General features: G+C 46.6%; 1 protein-coding gene across 1 annotated transcript; it reads right to left on the minus strand.

The window, feature by feature from the left end:
* Positions 1 to 752: 752 nt before the first annotated feature.
* LOC149445878 (KAT8 regulatory NSL complex subunit 1-like) lies at positions 753 to 23400 on the minus strand (the record flags this gene model as incomplete). The annotated part of the gene is made up of 9 exons (XM_089653306.1): positions 753 to 1975; positions 6196 to 6451; positions 6571 to 6683; positions 7529 to 7580; positions 8879 to 8997; positions 9977 to 10134; positions 15059 to 15178; positions 21723 to 21888; positions 23196 to 23400. Coding segments are annotated over 9 exons (1498 nt in total), but the record flags the coding sequence as incomplete, so codon positions are not given.
* Positions 23401 to 24094: the final 694 nt, after the last annotated feature.

The following is a 24094-nucleotide window of genomic DNA, read 5'->3' on the forward strand; positions in this document are numbered from 1 at the left end:
ATCACCGGGCGCCAGCGAGTAATCACCCGCCAGGACCTGGTGATTGACAGCAGTGGTTGGAAGTGTATATAGAGCGCTTGCCCCCCTATCTGGAGATGCAAAATCATGTATTTAAAACACATTATTTAGAATTTCCGGGTAGTGGGGCGCACGCTCTATATGCGCTGTCCATCACCGGGTCCCAGACGGCGATTGCCGAGCATCTCTGATGGGGAGAACTGTTAGTAAACAGAACAGTTCTCCTCCCTGTCAGCTCGTGCACACGGCTTTGGATGGCTGTGCACAGCAAAAGCAGTGTGCTTACAGTGAAGCACACAGACACGTAGAACAGCACACAGTTAGCCCTTTGATTGGCCCTCATGTGAACCCCTTCCTACCCAGGACCATTAGTGTCAGTTTTGTTTTTATAGCACTGGTAACTGTATTGGTGTCACTGGGGATGTCAGTGACAGCAAGTCAGTTCCCCCCAGTGTCAAAATGCCCGCCGCAGTCCCCCTATAAGTCACTGATCGCCGTCCCTCATGTTAACCCCTCCCTGTCCTGCCCCCCTTCCCCCCAGTGTGTCCATTTCCCTTATGTGAAGACTTTAAAAAGTAACCAGTATCCATTCTATATAAAATCTCTGGAGTGTTAATCTTCCGATCTAAATGAGAACGAGCCTTAAAAAGATCTGACTTGTAATGACGTCATGCCGCTGGACCACATTTTTGGATGAAAATTAAAAAAACATACAAAACCAAGACAAGCACCACTTTATCTAATAGGATTTAGAATTTATTTTTTTTTTTAGTCTAATTCCATATATCCATATACACCAGGCTATTCTCATAGGAGTCACTTTTGTGTTTTTTCCCCCATTCATTAAATAATTACAGCATCTTTTGTTCCCGGGGACAGGGAGGAGGACGAAGGGAAAAATCGGCTGTAACTTTTCTGAGACCACAAACTCTGCACAGACAGACCTGACAATTCTACACGGATTCCGGCCATCCACTGTGGTGAGTGATGCAAGCAAAGTCGTGCGGGTGACGTGACAAACACCGGGACGCGGCATTCTCCTCCTGCGACCAATACACAGCGATGAACAGTAGTATAGAAACTCAGGACTGGGACAGGAAACAGACGCCTGAACAGCATCTGGTCACCTCCTAGCCACAGAAGCCTCCGACACCGCCAAGCTCTCTCTCTCTCTTCTGGACGTCGAGGGTCTAAACCTGATTATTTTCCCCCACCCCCCCAACTTTCATACTCATAATATATATATATATTTTTTTTTTATTCCCGATTAGAATGCTCTGTAATTTTTTTTTTTCATTTTTTTTTTTTTTTTTTTTACCAATCTTTCACCTCTTTCATCCGGCTACACGAGCCTGCTCCATGTACCTGCACTGCCTACGCAGCTACCAGGAGACCACAGGAAATTGGAGTCCTCCACAGACGGAGGCCCTCCTGCAGCCCATATTGAGTTTCAGCATGTAGCCTTTTGCTGTGTGCTGTACCTCTCGCAGGCTTCTCACTTCAGCGTGCCGCTGAGCCCAGGAACCCCTACATTATGGTGCACCCTAATGCTCCACTTGGGCCTGCAAGCCAGCCAAGCACTTGATACTGAAATAAAGTATATGGATTTGTGTTCTCTGCTCACACATCCTGTGATAAAATGAGGACCTCATCTCTTGTTCACCGGCCTGGGTGGAAAGTATTCCAGGCTCGCTATTTTGTCACCACTGTGGGCTCTGACTCGAACTACTGAAATGCTATTGGGTAGGGGGGACTCTTTGGAGGCTGGGGTGAGGAGTTCTGTTGACATGCCAGAGTCTACGCTCTCAGTCCATGCGGCAGGCTTGCTCGATGTCGGCCATGAAACGTCCGGATGCGGCTTGGTCCTGCCTCTGCTTGGTGTTCCAGGCAAGTCCTGGAGAGAGCGGCAGTCTCTGTCCGAGAGAGGAAAAGAGCGCATTTCCCACGGCTGAACAATCTGCGGGAGAAAACAAAAACAATGATCTGAGTGCGCAGCAAATCAATGTCTGAATTAGTCAACGACAAAATAAAATGTCTGGGCAATGAAAATCATAAAAAAACAAAAAATTCATTACTTTTATCTTTTAAAAAGGCTCCTCCGTTAATTTAATCTCTTGGCACCAGCCGCACGCAAATGTGTGGCCTCCCGGCGTCTGGGCCTTGATGACGAGTGGCTGTACATTTGCATGAAATTAAGAAAAACAGAGCATGCGCCCAGCACACGTCCAGTATTCACGGAAATGTCCCGATCTCCCCTTTCGACCTTTCCAGATCATGTGATCTCGAATCACGGTGGTCACATGACCCTAAAACCCTGGCCCCCGCCTCCCAGCTTCTGAAACCCTTAAAGGGCCGGGAGGCACCGGTGCCAAGGGGTTAAAATGTTGGAAATAAGACAGCTTTCCTGGTCCTAAAAAGGAGGAGTCTGGATTACAAGATTAATTATTTTATATATATATATATATACATACACACACAGTTGTGTTCAAAATAATAGTGTGTTGAAAAAAGTGAATAAAGCTGAAAATCCTTCTAATAGCTTTTATTTCCATTCACACAAATGCATTGGGAACACGACACATTCTATTCCAAATCAAAACAGGAAGAAAAAGATCAAATTTGTGTTGTTCCTCTAAAAAAATGGAAGAAAAGTGATTAGACGGTTCAAAAAAAAAAAAAAAAAAAAAAAAAAAAAAAAAAAAATGGCCGTGTTTGTATTCTTCTTTACAAACTCAAACATTCACTATATAAACTGAGAAATGTTTGAAGATTTTGCTTTCCTTTGAATGACTTCATGAATATTTGGTTGTAGTCGCACTGTTTCTGAGAACTGCTGTACATCTGTGTTGCATGGAGTCCCCCAACTTCTGGCCCCTGTGATCAGGTATTCCAGCCCAGGATGATTGGACCACATTCCACAGTTCTTCTCTATTTCTTGGTTTGGCCTCAGAAACGGCATTTTTGATGTCACCCCACAAGTTTTCTATTGGATGAAGATCCGGGGATTGGGCTGGCCACTCCATAACGTCCATCTTGTTGGTCTGGAACCAAGATGTTGCACGTTTACTGGTGTGTTTGGGGTCGTTGTCTTGTTGGAACCCCCATTTCAAGGGCATTTCCTCTTCAGCATAAGGCAGCATGACCTCTTCAAGTATTCTGATGTATTCAGACTGATCCATGATCCCTGGTATGCGATAAATAGGCCCAACACCGTAGTATGAGAAACATCCCCATATCATGATGCTTGCACCACCATGCTTCACGGTCTTCACAGTGTCCTGTGGCTTGAATTCAGTGTTTGGGGGTCGTCTGACAAACTGTCTCCGCCCACTAGACCCAAAAAGAACAATCTTACTTTCATCAGTCCACAAAATGTTGCCCCATTTCTCTTTAGGCCGGTCAATGTGCTCTTTGGCAGATTGTAACCTCTTCAGCACACGTCTTTTTCCCAACAGTGGGACTTTGCGGGGGCTTCTTGCAGATAGCTTGGCTTCACATCGGCGTCTTCTAATTGTAACAGTCCTCACAGGGAACGTCACACCTTCTTTCATCTTCCTGGAGCTGATTGTTGGCTGAGTCCGCCCCATTTTGGCTATTCTTCTATCCATTCCAATGGTAGTTTTTCGCTTTCTTCCACGTCTTTCAGGTTTTGGTTGCCATTTTAAAGCATTTGTGATCATTTTAGCTGAGCAGCCAATCATTTTCTGCACTTCTTTATATGTTTTCCCCTCCAATCAACTTTTTAATCAAGGTACGCTGTTCTTCTGAACAATGTCTGGAACCACCCATTTTCCTCAGAATTTCAGAGAGAAATGCACTGTAACCAGCATGTACAACATTTGCTGCCTTCCTTCCTTAAATAAGGGCAATAATTGCCACCTGTTTATCAAAGAATGAATGACCTCACTAATAGAACTCCACACTGCTATTATTTTGAACACGCCCCTTTCAATGAGTGATTCAATGACACAGAATCAGCAGCATGTATGTCATGACTGTTGGGTCTGTTGGATTTCTATGACTCTACTACACCTGCTAGGAAATTATCTGCCATGTAGAAATATCATTTCCACCAAAAACAGAGATTGATCCGGTTAGTGATGTCTGACTGCTAGTATTTTGAACACAACTGTGTATGTATGTATATATATATATATATATATATATATATATAAAAACACACACACAAAATAATATCTATATATATTCTAATCTTTCAATCTGACTGCACTAAAAATGGAAGCAGATTTTCATTGTTCGTTCATTTCCTCAAACATGGAAACAAGTGTAGGTAGCTCAATCACTTAAAGTGGTTGAAAAGCTCAGACATGAAACATAAACAAAGCATATCCTTCTATAGTATGCACTCATCTCAATGTAGAGCACTGAGTGTCATTTCTGTCTGCTGCCTCCTTCCTGTTATCTGTAGGAGTCACTGCTGACAAGTTTTCCTGACACAAAAAAAAAAATGATGAAGGGGAGGGACATTCAACACACAGCCTGTGGTTGACAGCCTTAGCTCTGTTCCTGTGTGAAAGGGGGTGTCTCCCTTAACTCCAATCAGCTCTGAGCCCTCCTCGCTGATGTAACTTAAGCGCCCTGCCCCCTGCTTTTCAGAGCTGAGAGATCCTGTGTAAATCCTGCACTTTGAATGTAAGGAGAGGACAGACAGCTGTAGATAAAGAGGTACAACTTATGTAGGAGGATTTGTGTATCACCTGAGACGAGTCACTTGACTGGGTATAGGGAAGGCTTTGCAACCACTTTAAAATTGCCTCCATCCCTACTCAAGATACAATATACACCTAATTACCCATGGGGACTTTGAGGGCAATGTGTAAAATCATAAATACAAGGTTTGTTTTTTTTATTTAAAAAAAAAAACAAAAAACTTTATTACACCATTATATAAAAAACACTTTAAAATCGCAGTGGCTGGTACATTATATATGTACAGATATATCAAGTAGTTACAGGACAGCCAAAAGTCTCTAGTCGGGGGGATGTCATAGCATGTCAGTAGTGCTTGACTTGTCTGCACGGTCACAAGACCAGGACAAACGCGATGCATTTTGGAGAGTCCTTCCTCAGGGAGAGGTCATGTCATAGCATGTTCGTAGTGCTTGACTTGTCTGCTCGGTCACAAGACCAGGACAAATCCGATGTATTTTGGAGAGTCCTTCCTCAGGGGTATATGTCATAGCATGTCCGTAGTGCTTGACTTGTCTGCTCGGTCACAAGACCAGGACAAATCCGATACATTTCAGAGAGTCCTTCATCAGGGAGATGTCATAGCATGTCTGTAGTGCTTGACTTGTCTGCACGGTCACAAGACCAGGACAAACCCGATGCATTTTGGAGAGTATAAAGGGTATTCCGTATGTAAAATACGGTTCAACATTGTTAAGACACCTCATCCCTGAGGAAAGACTCAACAAAATCAAGTCTGTTTGGGGGACAGTGGGCACAAGTCAAAGACAATGGACATGTAAAGACATGATGCATCTGTACGTATGTAATGTACCAGCCACGGTGGAATTTTAAACTTTATTTTCTGTGATACTTTTGCAACCTTGTTTTTATGATTTACACGTTGCCCTCGAAGTCTCGTGGGAAATGTGTATTTTATATCAGTCTGCTTCTTCTGAATTGCTACTAGGAGTTACATGATGATGCTGGGCCAACGCACGGCGTTGCCTGTATCTTCGGTTGCCACCACTCCAGTAGTAGGCCTAGGATTACAAAAAGGTGGAAATGCCTCCAAGCCCATCGCTAGCTATGGAGAGCATGTCCATCATGGAGTATCTAGGGACATCAGTCTTTCCTATAGCTCTGCCTACAGCACTAGGAAGTTTCCACCACCCAAGAGTGCTTCCTGTGGTATGATGCCTACAGAAGCGGACCCTGCACTTAAATACGGGTTGGAGAATGTGGCCCCCAGCCCGCGGTAGGGAACAAGAGTGTATAACACTCCCAGGAGTACTGATTGCCTATGTGGCATCTAAAGGCAGCAGTACTGCAAAAGTGGGAGGGTAGGAGACACCTGTGCATCCCTGTGTGGGCAATCCCGGCCATTGGACGAGTGTAGGTTATAGTACACCCCCGTGAACAAGGCCTAAGAGGTAAAGGAGCGTCTAAGTGCTGTGAAATGATGAAGATCTGCAAGAGCCAACAAACCTGTTCTTCATCATCTGGGATCTCAGGCGTGGAAGATCTGGTATCTTCGCTCCAGGAGAGCACTCGCGTCCGACTGTGGACAGATAGGCATTGGACAGTGCTGTAAGGCTCTGGGCTGTCGGCTGCAGCAGATGACAGGGAAAATGGGACGTCGTTAAGGCTTTGGAATCTGATGTCTGGGGAGGCAGTCTGCTGAGATGATCCCTGGCTGTTCGGAGGCTGTGGTGTCCAACGACCATCTGATTTGTTGGATGATCTGTTAAAACAGGAGCATTTAGTTTATCCCAAATGTAAAACCCCCAGTTTCTGCTCTTCCGTGGCATCATCTGGAGGTAAGAACATTCTCAAAGCCATCCAGATCTCATTAGCACATACCTGCTCCCTCGTCGCTGGGGTGCAGAAGTTGTCCACGAATCCCACCGGGAACGTTCCATTGCCTCATATTTGCTGTGTCGGTCTTGATATGCCTCATCAGTCAAATCTTCCAGCTAAAAAAAAATACAGAGCCAATATATACAAATTCTGATGTTGCACACAAACCTTAACTGCCATATCACAAGGCCGCTATCACAGGAGTGTGGTCAGTCGCCTCACTACAGAGATCCATCATCAAACCTGAACTACATGTAAAAAAATCCTCTAATATCCTAGATTGTAAGCTCTCTGGAGCCGGGTACTCCGCTTCCGCTTGTACCAAATTGTATTGTAGCTGTAATGTCTGCCTTCACTTTGTACAGCGCTGCGCAAACTGTTGGCGCCATATAAATCCTGCATAATAATCACAATAATAATAAAGTATTGTTCATTTGTATTATTGTACATCCCTCATTCTTCCTAGTAGAGGGGGTGGCAACAGGCTGATCACCATCTACCATCAATGTGAAAGGTAGATCGCAAGCAGGGTTGCTGTCTGTTCTTCCCCACTGACAGGAGCAGTAAGGGGGGCACGAGGCCGGGGAGGGGGCGCGAGGCCGGGGAGGGAGTTCTCTCTATGAAGAAGATTCTGGCTGTTCTCTCTCTTGGAAGGAGATTGTGATTGGTTGAAGGGAGATAATGGAGAGGTCATGCCACTTTATTGGCTGCTCTGTAGAAGTGCTGTGGCACTGTAATACAAGGCAGGAAGAGACGTGGCAGGGCTGTGAGAAGCAGAAGGGCAGGAGATGTGGGGTGAGAGATCGTGGGTTAGACTACTACCCTTTTACCTACGGGCGGATGTCTACCCCAGCATGAGCTTTTTAACGGCTCATCAGGTCCCTCAACAAATAGGACAATCTGAACTGTTAGAGTGATGGAAAATGTTTGGTGCCAATATGAGGCGGGACGGGCAGCTCACCTGAGGATCCACATCCAGCAGATCTTTTTCTGCAGAATCCAACACACGCCAACTGAAGGAGGAAAAAAAAAATAATTATTTTTATTCTAAAAATGTTCCAGCTCTACCACCAACATACATTTTATACAATAATACTTCCAACAAAAATCTCAGCAGAAACGCTGGATACAGAGCAGAAAAGGCTCAGATCTGTGAAGGTTCTCATTTAATCACAGTCCTGGCATAGCGGTTAGTCACATTCAGCTGGACTTGTTCTGTAGTGCAGACGTAGATGGGATTACGGGACCAGAACAGGTTCCACAATTCACATCCACCCTGTTCTTGGACAATATCTGCCTTTCTCTGGTAAGCCCTGGTTTACACCGGTGCAACATCATTTACAAATCGCACCAGAAGTCACATCTAATGTATTTCTATGGTACTGTCTTAACCCCTTCGCGCCAACGTCATATTTGCGCACCGGTCTTTCTGCTGGGAGCGCACCGCACAGCACGCTCCCAGCACAAAGACCAGGGTGTCACTGAGAGCTCCAGGTCCCGTTCTAATGATCGGGATCCCCGACTCCGGATCACATGATCGCTGTGATAGCCTCTGATTGGCTATCAGTGATCAGTCACTGTAAAACCACGCCCCCCTGGTTTTCTTTTTCTCTATGAATGGAGGAGAGATGGATTGTATCTCTCTAACTCAGGGGTGGACAAACTTTTTGACTTGAGGGCCGCAATGGGTTCATATATTGGACCCGGGGGGCCGGACCAAGAGTAGATGAATGATGTGTATGTGTGAATTAATATAAATTAAATTACCTTTGCTCCGCGCGTTCCTCTCGCCGTGTTCCCGCGCCGTTCCGGTCTTCAGGGCGGACTGTGAGAGGAGCCTAGCTCCCCTCACGTTCGTCACGCTGCCCCGCCTACACACATCCTGACAGCCAATCACTGGCTATCAGGATGTGAGTGGCAGCGAGACTGGCCAATCATTGCATTTGAGCGCGCTGAATGATGCAAATGTTTGCTTGCCCTGGCTGTTTTTTTTTTGTATCACGCTCCGCGGGCCGGATTAAAAGGTCCGCCGGGCCGTATACGGCCCGCAGTTTGCCCATTCCTGCTCTAACTCCTGGCATAGAGGGGGAAAAAAAAATGTTAAAAATAAATAAATAAATATATATATATATATATATATATTAAATACATAGATCAAGGTTTGATCTAGTTCAGTGTAAAATGTTTGGGTCAAGGTCAGGATTCTTTTTTTTTGTTTTGCTTTTAAATTAGTATCAGTTAGTATCAGTGTGTTTTAGGTGTGGATTCATCTTTGCTCAGTCATGGTGCATGGCTGTAGAGATTTGTGTACCTCGGTGTCAGGATCTCTTTGTACTGAAGTTTCTCCACGCGGGAAGCTGCCACCAGAGACATTGGAATGACGATGTTGTCGATGTCATAGGAGTTCTCAAACCTTTTCCGTTTAAGAGCCTGAAATAAAAAGCAAATTGTAAAAAAATTTTTACAGCACAGTCCTCCTCACACTAGAGCTTTGTTCACACGACCATCCTACAGCATACGTCTATGAGGGCTAGCTGAGAAGCAGGCGGTCACAGCATCCCAATTGAAATGAATAGGGCTGCCTGCATGGGGTTGCAGTGAACACCTGTGCACCCCCACGCAAGCAAACACGGCCCTCCTAAGGGTATACGCTATAGTACGTGTAACGGAACTGACCCAGACTGCACTTGGGTACTTCCGTTAGTATACCGCTTCCCCATCCGAACATCAACAACAGACACCACAGCTGACCATACAAGACTAGACATCAGTCTTGAAGTAAGCCAGGAGGTAGACTAGTTTATTTGAACACAGATACAAGATATATACACTCAGGGGACAATCCCCCCTCCCTGCATAATGACACAGGGCGGGGCAATCTACATTTAGTAACAAGAGACACACAGATATTCACACTTCACACCAGCAGACTGTCCCATCAGGAGGGAGGGCTGCTGGAGACACCTCCCTACTAAGCTAATACACATAACATTAAACAATCCACAACCCCCCACTTATCTCCTAAACATGTCTACACAGTCAGACAAAGCCCACACAATATTAGGACAGATCACCCCGTACCCCTAACAGGCACAGGGTGATTTACACATAATAGGGATAGGGGGAGCTGAGACAGGGGTCTCCCCACCTCTACAAAGTGAGCTGGGTTCCATGGGCCCCCCAACCAAAGTGACTCCCGCCACTGTATACAAGGCCCAACTGAGAAGCCAGTAAGGGCCGCTATTTACCCATTATAGTCACTGAAGCGCCAACTCGACCCACACGATTACCTACAGAAACTCCAGAGCTCTCCAATTCAAACTATTTTTCAGAATGATTTCATTCACATTCCCTGTGGTTTTCCTACATAAAGTGATGTGATTCCTGAGCTCTTACTGCATTCACTCACCGCTGATGCGCTGTTCTGCTGACTGACAGAAGGGGGAGTATCAGAAAAGGAGGGAAGCTGGTGAACTGCTGGGTTTGGTCTTGGCATAACTGGAGAGGACACATGAATGCTGGGACCCGACACTCCTCTGTATTGCCTGTCGTCCCGGAACATCGACCCTGCAAGAACAAAGAAAAGTGATCTACCTATAAGGTCTGGTGCACCGAGCAGCTTTACAGTCAGTCAATCCTCCAGATTCCGGTCAGTGGAAAGACTAAATAAGGCCAGCAGCCATCCATTAACACAGTAGGAGTCTGGGTCCTGGTAAGCCTTGAAAACAGGGACTGCCTGACGTCGGAGGCATGCCCAACATCACTGGATGACATTTTTGGGCATAGCTGGAGCGGCCTGACAGCTTCCAAGACCCACACTAGACACCTAAATTTGCCACACAGGAAGGAAGCCCATATTTTGCACACAATTCTGTGAGCCCCGAGGAGGAAACCTACAACATGGCAAATATGGACAGTCCCTGTTCTACTTTATGGGCTCATTCATTAGCTGCAGTATTGGTCAACTTCTATTCCCAGCAACATACAGTTGCCAGCCTCGCCATCAGATAGCATACCCGTCCTTAACCCATTCAAGACAGAGGTTTCCTTCGTGTCGGATTCTGCAGCTGCGCTAAAATCTTACCTCGTTTTTCCCCAGGAAGAAAATACCTGCATGATCTCGTTTTAAGAGAGAAGTACTTTATGGCTGTAGTTCTCCTGTAAGTCACAGGGGTCCAGTTCGTCCTGCACTCCTGTGACCCATTTTCAGCCAACATCGAGCTAAAGTCTGCTGTCAGCTGACGTCTGAGCCGGTCACGGCTCTGAAAAGATCCTGACTATATGGTCAGGATCCACCCAGATGCCTGGACCGATAGATGGCTTGGCAAGCCACGAAGCCTGAGCCAGCTGCTCCCGTCCCCTCCACAGCCAGCACTCCAGTGAGCACTGGAGCGGGAGAGCAGAGAGCTGAAAGGCTGAAAGGCCTCTTTGCTCAGAGCTTAGGGGGAGACATGACCGATCAGTGGTGTTTGATCGCTCAGTGGACCAATAGCTAGCTTGACAAGCCACAGCCAGCTGCTCCCGCCCCCTCCACAGCCCTGCACTGCATTGAGCGCTGGAGGGGCAGAGCAGAGCTGAAAGGCTGAATCTCTTCTGTGCTCAGCGCTTAGGGGAAGACACGACCGATCACGGGTGTTTGATTGCTCAGTGGGCAGACAGCTGGCTTGGCAAGCCACAGAGCCTGAGCCAGCTGCTCCCACCCCTCCACAGACCAGCACTCCAGTGAGCGCTGGAGGAGTAGAACAGAAAGCCGGAAGGCTGAATCTCCTCTGTGCTCAGAGCTTAGGGGGAGACCTGACCGATCAGTGGTGTTTGATCGCTCAGTTCTCAGTGCAGTGCTGGCGGGAGACAAACGTAGCAACGGATCGATGCTGCAGTCATCTAGGAGAGTATAAAAGTCTTGTTTTGTCCATACTTATAAAGCAGCCAGTTAAAAAATTATTATAATTTTTTTTTGTTAATAAATAAATGGGTCCGTAATAACTCGTTACCATAATACGTCATAATACACTTCTGCGCCCCTTTATTATTTGTTCAAATTTTGAATCTAACCGTTAGCACTTGCTTTTTAATGCAGTACAAAAATTAAAACTAGTAAAAATAAATGAAAAAAGGCCTTTATTTTTAAATAAATTAGTTTTGCACCAAAATCAATTTTAGTGACAAAAAAAAAATATATATTTTTGTCACTAAAAGTGGATAAAATGTATACTTTTTTTAATTAAAAGTGTACGTTTATCTACTTTTTTTTAAAAAACTGTCTATGGATTACAACAAAGAGTACATAAGAAAGTATTGTTTGTCCTAAAAAAAAAAAAAAAAAAAAAGGTATTACTTTGTTTAGCAATAACTTTATCATTTCTGAAGAAATCAAACCGGTCCACAGAATAAATTTGTTCTGGTCCTGGCTGGTGTACAGGTATGAGAGCTGTAGGGGATAAAGTCTAACGCAGACCATACATGGGTCCATTTTGAATGAATTTTATTTAGAAATCCAGAAATTTTGTGTGTTTTGTAATCCAACGGTGCCACCACTGATTTCGAAATTCGACCAACCAAGCCTTCAATTTCACGTTGATAAAGAAAGGAATTTTTGTGGCCAAGAATTATTTTCTTTCCAGGTCACAGCTCAAGCTAGTTTCTTTTTTTATATTACATTTCTCGCATGATTCTCCCTTCATAGAATAGAAATTCTTTTGTCTTTCAAAAAATTTTCAACATGCCCGATCGCTCAAATTTGATGATCGCTCGAAAATCGTCCGTTGCAGTGGCTCACTAATTCAAAAGAAAATTCTTAGAAAAGATTTTCAAAAGAACATTCTTTCAGAATTTGACCCGTGTATGGCTCGGCTTAACAGCGTTTGATGTCCCTTTAACCACTTGACAACCGGGCTATAGCTGCATGATGGCTACAGCACGGTTGTCCAGTTCTGGGAGGGCATCATATGACGTCCTCCCACTCGCCCCCCGCGATCTCAGTGATCGCTGTGTTCTATGGACACAGCTGATCACGTGATGTGGTAAAAGGCCAATCACAGCGACCTTAACCATGTGATCAGCTGATTCCAATGACACAGCAGATCACCAGTAAATGCAGTTGCCAGCTGCACTTTCCTCAACTTTCCCACAGCGTGAGGAAAATACTGCCGATAACCACCAATTGTCAGAAAACAGATCGGCACCGATCATCAGTGCCCAGCAGTGCCACCCACCCGTGCCCAGCAGTGCTGCCCATCCATGCCCAGCAGTGCAGGAGAAAAATTACCGGTTTGCAAAATTTAATAGAAAAACTTTCTTCAAATGTTTTGCTCTTTTGTTTATAGTGCAAAAAAAACAAAAAAAAAAAAAAAATGCAGCGGCGATTAAATGGCACCAAAAGAAAGCTCTATTTGTGTGGAAAAAAAAAATTAAAAACTTCATATGGGTACAATGTTGCATGACCGCACAACTGTCATTCAAAGTGCGACAACGCTGAAAGCTGACCTGGGCAGGAAAAGGGGAATAAGTGCCAGGTAGGCAAGTGGTTAAGAAGTTTTTTTGGGGCAGGCTGGCCTAAGTGAACTATTTACCACATTAATGGGTACACTTTTTGCACTTAACACAAACTCCCAAAAGTAAAAAAAAAAAAAAAAAAAAAAGTTGTTTCTATTATAATATTTTGCAAACAAGTCATTTTTCGCCTTCACTGATGTGCGTTGAAGAGGCTGCACTAATAGGCTGCACTGGTGGGCACTGAGGAGGAGGCACTGATAATCAGTGCCCTGATGACCAGTGCAGACCTGCTATCATTTGCCGGCTATCAGCAGCACTTCCCTCATGCTGTGACAGCGCAAGTGCTGCTGATAACTGGCAACTGTATTTACTTTGTGATCTGCGGTGTCATAGGATGTGATAAAAGGCCACTCTGATTGGCTTTTTACCTAGTCATGTGATCAGCTCTGTCCGTAGGACATAGAGATCACCGACAGCGCCCGCTGTGCGTCTCTGCGGGCGTGCGCTCTGGGAGGAAGTTGTAGGATGCACTCCCAGAACTGGCCGTCATTCAGCTATAGCGTGGTTGTAAAGTGGTTAAAAGGGATATTAACCTCCCTAGCGGTATGATTAGGTCCATATTTCTGTGCTCAAAGCGGTACTTTTTTTGCATGGAAATGTATTTTTATTGTAGGCCTGCAATTTTTAGGAATAACTCACTGAAATCTGTCCGAAGAAGCGTCTAGTAAATATCCCGGGTACGTTACAATTTGAAACATGAAATCATAAATTATAATTTCATAAATAATCATAAAAATAATATAATAATAATAAATTTAATTCAATAATATAATCAAACCAAAAACACTGAAATGTGAAATAGAGCGCCAAGTTCGCACATCGCTGAGCTCAGTCGCAGAATCGTTTTCAGTGTCTGATGAGGAATTTCCCCCACCAATCATTATCACTCAATTCTGCAAGTGGTTCTGATTTACTATCGCTGTTCTCTAGCCGCTCTAAAACCGCGTCTGACCTAAAGGGACGCTTTTTGAACGCCATGGACGTTTCTCAGTTTCCAGGCAGAAAGAACAATAAAAATGCAGGCAGGGCGCCGGACAAAGCACTCGGGACACAATGTATGTGAAATGGTTTGATACAGCAATGTTATACTATGTGATTTTAGTGTATTTAGTGAATGTCACTTTTTGTCATTTTCAAAATTTCCCGCCGTCCAGTCCCCCGTACGTCCCGACGCTCGCAGGGAACGGAACCCAGAAGACAGATGCCGGCATCGGCCGGAGGACATTGCCGGGGACACTGCAGGAGGGACATCGCGGGAGCGCAGGACAAGGTAAGTGAAGAACAGATCCTGGAGCAACGCCGCATGGTATTCCCGAGTGTAGCTCGGGGGGGTTACTGCTCTTGGCACTGAAACTTTACCCCGAGCTACACTCGGGAATAGCGCCAGGGAGGTTAAAAGTAGAGTTAGGCTTTAAGAACATGACAGTAAGCGACCCCCCCCGAGCTACACAGACGTTAATAGTTCTTCCTGCAGATGATTTCATCGTGACCCGTAGTACAGGGAGAGTGTGGAAGGAGCTCCGTACAGTGACGCTGACCGGAATATGTTGGCTATGGAGGCATTTATTGCTGCTGCAATTTCACTGTCGGCTGTGCTGTCATATCAGTCGGGTATTTTTCTGCCAATTCCCAGCGCGGTATTGAACTGGCCTTTCCGGATTACTTTGTGTGACGGGTTTCCTGCATGCTAGAAGTGAACAGGTCTGAGTGCCCCATGACAAGACAAAAAACCAAAAACAACCTCCCCCCAAAGAAAAAAAAAAAAAAGAACGCAAAATTTGGGATTTATTGTTCCCAATGAATCTCTTGACCTTTTCTTTGGCAACACCCTTATGTCTATGGGCACTTGTCCTGACAGATGGTTTTTAGGGCAAGGCCCCATTAAATAAAAAAAGACGCCATTTTTTTTCCCCCAAAAAAGATCCGTTTGTCCACTCACTGCCTGCATCCTGGGGTTTCTTGGCGAGCTGAGAAAGCTTCAGGATTTTCAGCTTATTAGAGACGCGGAACTGTCTGTCCTCTTTCAGCAATGCTTGAAAGTGCAAATGGAGGGGTGTGTCTGTAGAAGCAAAAACAGCCAATCAGAGGGCAGTCCAATACATGGAGGAAAAACTATATTATACATTTCAGAGTATAACATTGTAAAATATACAATTAAGTGTTATAAACACTGAACAAACCGTTGGCGCTATATAAATCCTGTATAATAATAATAAAAACACAGTACCGTATTTTTCGGACTATAAGGCGCACCGGATTATAAGACGCAGTATTAGTGAACGGATCTATTTTCATATATAAGACGCATAAAGCGAAACAAAATAGTCGGATAAGTCAGACTTTATTCAAATCATTAACAATACCTGTCAATATTACACAATAGATCCAGTCAGACCACAATATTACACAATATTAAAGCGAAACAAAATAGCCGGATAGGTCAGATATTACACAAAAGAGTATGCTCACTTTTTCAATCATTCCTATTCTACGAATCCATCAAATTCCTCGTCTTCGGTGTCGGAATTTAACAGTTGGGCGATAGCTGCATCAAGCAAGCCCGGATCCCTCTCGTCATCATCCGATTCAGTCTCATTGCTGTTGCTTGGCTGTTCATTGATGATTCCGGCCTTCGTGAAAGCTCGGACGACAGTTGAAACCGATACCTTAGCCCAGGCATCGACGATCCATTGGCAGATAGTGGCATAACTAGCCCGGCGTTGCCTGCCTGTGTTGGTAAATGTGTGCTCACCTTCTGTCATCCATTGCTCCCATGCGGCTCGCAATTTAGCCTTGAACGCCCTGTTGACACCAATATCTAGTGGTTGGAGTTCTTTGGTCAATCCTCCAGGAATGATGGCAAGCTCCGAATTGGTTTTCTTCACTTGGCTTTTGACAGTGTCAGTGAGATGAGCGCACATAGAGTCGTAGATCAATAAGGCCGGAGACTTGTGGAAGAAGCCATCTGGTCTCCTGACGTAAACTTCTCTCAGCCACTCACTCATTTTCTCCTCGTCCATCCAGCCTTTTGGATTGACCTTGACGATGATCCCAAGAGGAAACGTTTCCTTTGGCAAAGTCTTCCTCTTAAAAATGACCATGGGTGGTAGTTTCTGGCCATTAGCCTGGCAACCGAGAACTACAGTGAAGGATGATTTCTCATTCCCTGTGGTGCGTATAGATACAGTAGACGTCCCTGTTTTTTCTACAGTACGGTTCGCGGGGATGTCAAAGGTGAGAGGGATCTCGTCCATGTTTGTGATGTGGTCTGACTGGATCTTCTTTTCGATGATCTTGTCCTTGCAGTAAGTGCGGAAGATGGCCATCCTTTCTTCATAATCCTTTGGCAGTTGCTGCGAAGTGGTAGTTCTTGTGCGGATGGAGAGATGACGCCTTTTCATAAAACGGAAGCACCAAGAAGGACCTCCTTGAAATTCGTTGATCTTCATATCTCGTGCCATCGCTGTTGCCTTAAGTCGAATGGAGACTGTAGAGACGCTTCTACCTGCTGTTCTATGTTCAATAATCCACTGCTCAATTTTGTCCTCTAATTGTGGCCATCTTGCCTTGTTCCCTCGGAAACTCTTCTTCGTCTTCTTTACTTGACGCAGGTCATCTTCTTGTTTCCTCCACTTCCGTACCATTGATTCATTAATGTTGAATTTTTTCGCTGCTGCTCTATTCCCATGTTGTACTGCTTGGCTGATGGCCTTGAGTTTGAAATCCGCGTCATAAGCATGTCTCTTAACAGGTGCCATTTTGGGGTCCTTAATTACCGGATTTGGAAGCACAGTACATATCAGGAAATGTAGTTTTCGAATAAGCAAGGGGAGTGGCTTCGTCGCTTACCAAAGTCATAATAAAACATTTTGACAGATTCTTCAGCACAGTGTGAACATACACTGTTCATACATAAGGCGCATCGGAATATAAGGCGCATTGCCGATTTTTGTACAAATATAGATATTTTATGTGCGCCTTATAGTCCGAAAAATACGGTATTATATGAAAACTAGATATTACCAACTGACCTTCAGTAAAGTTTATGAACAGATAAACCCCTTTGTATCTTATAACCATCACCACCCACAGCAACCCATGTTGTAATCTCATACCAACCAATATATTCTCCCCATAGTTATGGTCATGTGACTCCCCCCCACCTATTGTGCTGCTTTGTGTGACTGCGCGCATCACCCATTATGGAACGCTTGGACTACTCTTCCCATCATGCCTCTCAGCCCCTCCACATAGATTAAGCCAGCTGAAAAGCACAGAATGGGGAGTGAATGGGCGGGGAGTGAATGGGCGGGGAGTGAACGGGCGGGGCCAAGAATGGCCTAACTCAGCCAGCGCCTGACAGACCAGCGATGGGTGTGTCTATGAGGGAGATCATGTTTACATCCACAGCCCAGCACCGTCATGCAGCACTGCACTCCACGTGTCTCTATGGGAAGACAGACTGGAAGCAGAACTTCAGGTTTTATTGAAAGGGGTCTAACAGGTTCTCTTTGCTGAGACATCGGAGATCTGTCTCCAGGAATGACGGCACATAGCGGGTTTATTGCTCCCCAATGTGATGGCAATAAATTTAAGTGGAAATTGTTTGAAAAAAAATTTTGACCAAAAAAAAAAATAAAAAATTAAGCCCTTTATCTAGAGTAGTGGTTTCTAAACTATGGCACTTTGCTTGCCTTCATCCGGCCGATGGAGCACCATTCCTCCTCCCACCGCCACCACCAATAGGGGCACCATTCCTCCTCCCACCACCACCACCAATAGGGGCACCATTCCTCCTCCCACCACCACCACCAATAGGGGCACCATTCCTCCTCCCACCGCCACCACCAATAGGGGCACCATTCCTCCTCCCACCACCACCACCAATAGGGGCACCATTCCTCCTCCCACCACCACCACCAATAGGGGCACCATTCCTCCTCCCACCGCCACCACCAATAGGGGCACCATTCCTCCTCCCACCGCCACCACCAATAGGGGCACCATTCCTCCTCCCACCGCCAACAATAGGGGCACCATGCCTCCTCCCACCGCCACCAATAGGGGCACCATTCCTCCTCCCACCGCCACCACCAATAGGGGCACCATTCCTCCTCCCACCACCACCACCAATAGGGGCACCATTCCTCCTCCCACCGCCACCACCAATAGGGGCACCATTCCTCCTCCCACCACCACCACCAATAGGGGCACCATTCCTCCTCCCACCACCACCACCAATAGGGGCACCATTCCTCCTCCCACCACCACCACCAATAGGGGCACCATTCCTCCTCCCACCGCCACCACCAATAGGGGCACCATTCCTCCTCCCACCGCCAACAATAGGGGCACCATGCCTCCTCCCACCGCCACCAATAGGGGCACCATTCCTCCTCCCACCGCCACCACCAATAGGGGCACCATTCCTCCTCCCACCACCACCACCAATAGGGGCACCATTCCTCCTCCCACCGCCACCACCAATAGGGGCACCATTCCTCCTCCCACCGCCACCAATAGGGACACCATTCCTCCTCCCACCGCCACCAATAGGGACACCATTCCTCCTCCCACCACCACCACCACCACCAATAGGGGCACCATTCCTCCTCCCACTGCCACCACCAATAGGGGCACCATTCCTCCTCCCACTGCCACCAATAGGGACACCATTCCTCCTCCCACCACCACCACCAATAGGGACACCATTCCTCCTCCCACCACCACCACCACCAATAGGGGCACCATTCCTCCTCCCACCGCCACCAACAATAGGGGCACCATTCCTCCTCCCACCGCCACCAACAATAGGGGCACCATTCCTCCTCCCACCGCCACCACCAATAGGGGCACCATTCCTCCTCCCACCGCCACCACCAATAGGGGCACCATTCCTCCTCCCACTGCCACCACCAATAGGGGCACCATTCCTCCTCCCACCGCCACCAATAGGGACACCATTCCTCCTCCCACCACCACCACCAATAGGGGCACCATTCCTCCTCCCACCACCACCACCAATAGGGGCACCATTCCTCCTCCCACTGCCACCACCAATAGGGGCACCATTCCTCCTCCCACTGCCACCAATAGGGACACCATTCCTCCTCCCACCACCACCACCAATAGGGGCACCATTCCTCCTCCCACCACCAATAGGGGCACCATTCCTCCTCCCACCGCCACCAACAATAGGGGCACCATTCCTCCTCCCACCGCCACCACCAATAGGGGCACCATTCCTCCTCCCACCGCCACCACCAATAGGGGCACCATTCCTCCTCCCACTGCCACCACCAATAGGGGCACCATTCCTCCTCCCACCGCCACCAATAGGGACACCATTCCTCCTCCCACCACCACCAATAGGGGCACCATTCCTCCTCCCACCACCAATAAGGGCACCATTCCTCCTCCCACCGCCACCAACAATAGGGGCACCATTCCTCCTCCCACCGCCACCAACAATAGGGACACCATTCCTCCTCCCACAAACCATGGGGTACTATTCCCCCTCCCACCAACAATAGAGGCACTATTCCTTCCACTGACACCAATATGGCACTATTCCTCCAAATAAATTCAATAATGGGACTTTTTTTTTTATTCCGGGGTATCCACACAACGCGTTTTATCCAACACCTCCTCTGGATCCAAATCCTCGGCAGACCGATTTTTGCCCACAGGCATCTTAAGTAGGGGCAGATAATTCATGTAGCATTTACATCCTGGAATCTATCTGCCCTTAGCTTAAGCATGCAGACAGGAGGGTGCACTTAGTGGAGAAAACCCCTTCCTCCTTGTCCTCTCATGAAGACTCCTTGAATGTATGACATTTTTGCCTAGGCCTGAAAATTTAGAAGTAACACAATTACATTTGTTCAAACAAGTAAATTTGATTTTTTTTTTACTAATGTTAGCAGCATAAGGAATAAAAAATAGTCAGTGCTGATTGAGGGAGTGAAGCCAAAGAGCCACTATGCAGAGCCCAGTGCCCGAGGGTCACATTCCAACGACCAGAGGCCTACCCCCACTGTACCAGTCTTCAGAGGCTGGGTCCCACTATAGGCCAGGTCACAGCTCTGGACCTGGGGGGGGCGCTCTGTGGATAACAGTACAAAGATCTGGAAAGAGCCACAATGCAGAGCTCAGTGCCAGTAGGTCACATTCCAGGCTAATCCTGCAATTCCTCAGTCCAGCGGGGTCTGCCTCCAAAGCTGTTGCTAAGGATACACCAGTTGGCCAGATAGCTGCTGTGTAGAAAAGTTCTTTGAAATCTTAAAGTCCCCCCCCCCCCCCCACAAAAAATAAAAAAAAAAAACAACCAAAACTATGGACTATGTTTGGTTGTAGAAAAGTAATAAAAGGCTGGTAAAGGGATTTTCAGCAAAGGTAAGAAAGATGTCTGAGCGCCTAGGACAATGATCTCCAAACCGACACCACCAACGGGCACTAAGCCTTCCACCGGCACCAACAATGGGGCACTATGCCTCTCACAGGCACCAATGATGGGGCACTATTCCTACCACTGATACAAGTGATGGGGCACTATTCCTACCACTGATACAAGTGATGGGGCACTATTCCTCCCACTGACACAAATGATGGGGCACTATTCCTCCCACTGACACCAATGATGGGGCACTATTCCTCCCACTGATACCAATGATGGGGCACTATTCCTCCCACTGACACCAATGATGGGACACTATTCCTCCCACTGACACCAATAATGGGGCACTATTCCTCCCACTGATACCAATGATGGGACACTATTCCTACCACTGATACAAGTGATGGGGCACTATTCCTCCCACTGACACCAATGATGGGGCACTATTCCTCCCACTGACACCAATGATGGGGCACTATTCCTCCCACTGACACCAATGATGGGGCACTATTCCTCCCACTGACACCAACGATGGGGCATTATTCCTCCCACTGACACCAATGATGGGGCACTATTCCTCCCACTGACACCAATAGGACACTATTCCTCCCACTCATACCAATGATGAGGCACTATTCCTCCCACTGACACCAATGATGGGGCACTATTCCTCCCACTGACACCAATGATGGGGCACTATTCCTCCCACTGACACCAATGATGGGGCACTATTCCTCCCACTGACACCAATGATGGAGCACTATTCCTCTACTAAAGATGTGGCATGGTTTACTCCCACTAATGCCAGGACATTTTCTACTTCCACTGGCCCCTAAAGGCTGAAGGGCAGTAACCCAGCCCTTTGTTTAGAAAGTTTGGAGATCTATTAGATTGTAAGCTTCAAGGATCAGGCCCTGCTAACCTTCTATTGAACTGTATTGTCTCCCGTTATCTTGTAAAGCGCTGAGCAAACTGTTGGTGCCATAAATCCTATATAATAATAAAAATCTCTGGCCTAGAATATTAACAAAGCACTGAGGCGTAGTTACCAATGTCCAACCTCCTAAAGGTGGCAGTATACCCCAAATATGTAACTACCACCACATTCCCGTGTCCCTCAGTGAATGATCTATAAAAAAGGATCACAAAAAAAAAAAAAAAAAGCCAACACTAAGACATGAAATCTGTTTTAGGGTTCCACACTTACCATAGGGGAAGGACAGGATGGGGTGGTAGCAGGGGTCCATCAGGGATATCCGCTCGTTTAGAGCCATGGTGCTGGGGTGTGAAGTCTTTGCATATGTTTTACAACCACACAGGATACATGTGGTGGGGGGGTCACATCCACACTTCGTAGACAACGGCTTCTGTGGCTAAACAAAGCAACATTTATTTATTACATGCATCCTCTCAAAGAACGAAAAAAACTCTCCAGTAATACACACTAAACTGAGCATGTGCAGAGTGACTCCTAAACCTCTGTACTATCAGAAAACGGATTGGGGACAGTAGAAGGGGAGGATCAGACAGGATCAAACAGCCTTTTAAACACAAGGCAGAGGATTAACCCCTTAGGCTCCACAGCGAGTATTGTGATTTTACTGTGGTGGGTTTAGTAACACTTTAACCTACCAGCATGTCTTTGGAGTGTGGGAGGAAACCCACGCAGGCACAGGGAAAACATGCAAACTCCAGGCAGGTAGATATGTATATCTGTATATACTATTCGTATCTATAATCTCACTCTTCCACTAAACTGCACTGTGATTGGCCACATTGGGTTGCTGTGCACTGTACCTTGTAGGATTTACTAGATTAGCTCAATAAGGGTCACCCAACGTGGAAGCAAGATTGTGCTGGTTAAATAAAGCCCATGGGGCATTGAATTATTAAACAGATGTGCCGTATGAACCCCCTGCTCTGCAACAGAGGTCAGATGACTGCACAGGGACACGCGGGACGAGGTCATTACACCAAATCTGTCCAGTCTGCATGTACAATACATACAGCCGTCCCCAGCCGTGTATGCCAAGGTGGCAGCAGACTAAGTCTCCTATGCCTGTTTGTACAACCAGATCACCACCACATTTTAGAGGGACCAGCCCCAGGACAGACCGTATATCAAATTCAAAATCCTAACACTGACGTACAAAGCCATCCACCATACTGCCCCGAACTACATCACCGACCTAATATCCGAGTACCGCCCAACACGCACACTCCGCTCCTCACAAGACCTCCTTCTCTCTAGTTCCCTGGTCTCCTCCTCCCATGCCCGCCTCCAGGACTTCTCCAGGGTGTCACCCATCCTCTGGAACTCCCTGCCCCAACCCATCAGATTATCACCTACTCTCCTCTCCTTTAGGCGCACCCTGAAAACCCATCTCTTCAGGGAAGCCTACCCCACCCCCTGCTAACTTGCCGACCTCCTCCACTCTTCCTACCACTCCATCCCCCACAGCTATCTCCTCCTGTGCCACCACCCCCTCCCTCCTAGATTGTAAGCTCCAAGGAGCAGGGCCCTCAATCCCCTCATGTTTTGCATTGTATTGGTATTGTTCTGTCTCATGTTCTGTCCCCTCTGTAATGTACAGCGCTGAGCGAACTATTGGCGCTTTATAAATACTGTATAATAATAATAATAATAATATATTCTGGGATTTCAGGAAGGGGTTCTTACCTTTCTGCTGAGGGAGGACACATCGCTGGACCGGACCAGACTGCGTTTCTTGTGCCCCCGCAGGGGCCGTGTTCGAGCTGACACACAGGTGGGATCGGAAAGTGCTGGTGATGTAGACGGGGTATCCACACGACGCTTTTTACCCAACACCTCCTCTGGATCCAAATCCTCTGCAGACCCATTACAAGACACACTGGAACGTACACTACAAAAGACAGCGAAGTTGGTTAAAGCACCAGAAAAAAAGTCAATGTAAACGAGTAAATGCAGCTGGGGGTAAAGTAGAGCTAACGGCATCAGAGATGCTTCCCTAAGGCTGGTCTACACTTGCAGTTTATTGATCTACAACCTTTATCCCAAAAGGGGGAAAAAAAAAAAAAAAAACATAACAAAAAAACCCGGTTTGCTGTAACGGATTATAACGTGGGAGCTGGAGTTTGGCTTCAATTTGTTAGTGTATCCAAATCTGCTAGTACATCTAACCCCCCCCCCCCCCAACCAGACTGACAATGCTGCTCTCCAAAAGGTGTCCCCTGAGCTCCTTCATCCAGGAGGTTGGGCACTGTAATACAGGAGGGTGTGTTACCGGCCAGATCACCAGGTGAAATGCCTTAACTAAACCCCCAAAACAAAAAGCCCATCTAATGATTGCAGGTATCCAATAAATTACATTTTTGGTTTAGGGTTTAATAATCGCTTTAACACCCCCCCCCCCCAAAAAAAAGCCAGGAAAAGTGCATACTACAATTCCACTTACACCAAACATGACAGATTCCAGTATTAATGTATCAGAACCAGGGGCGGACTGACAACTCATGGGGCCCGTGTCTCAGGCTCAATAGGGGATCATGGGGCCCGTGTCTTTGCCCAAACTCAAAGCACAAAAAAAAAAAAAGGTA

Source organism: Staurois parvus, unplaced genomic scaffold (genome assembly GCF_062004578.1).
Source record: "Staurois parvus isolate SC_StPar_1 unplaced genomic scaffold, SC_StPar_1.0 ptg000705l, whole genome shotgun sequence".
In the NCBI taxonomy this organism is placed as follows: Eukaryota; Metazoa; Chordata; class Amphibia; order Anura; family Ranidae; genus Staurois; species Staurois parvus.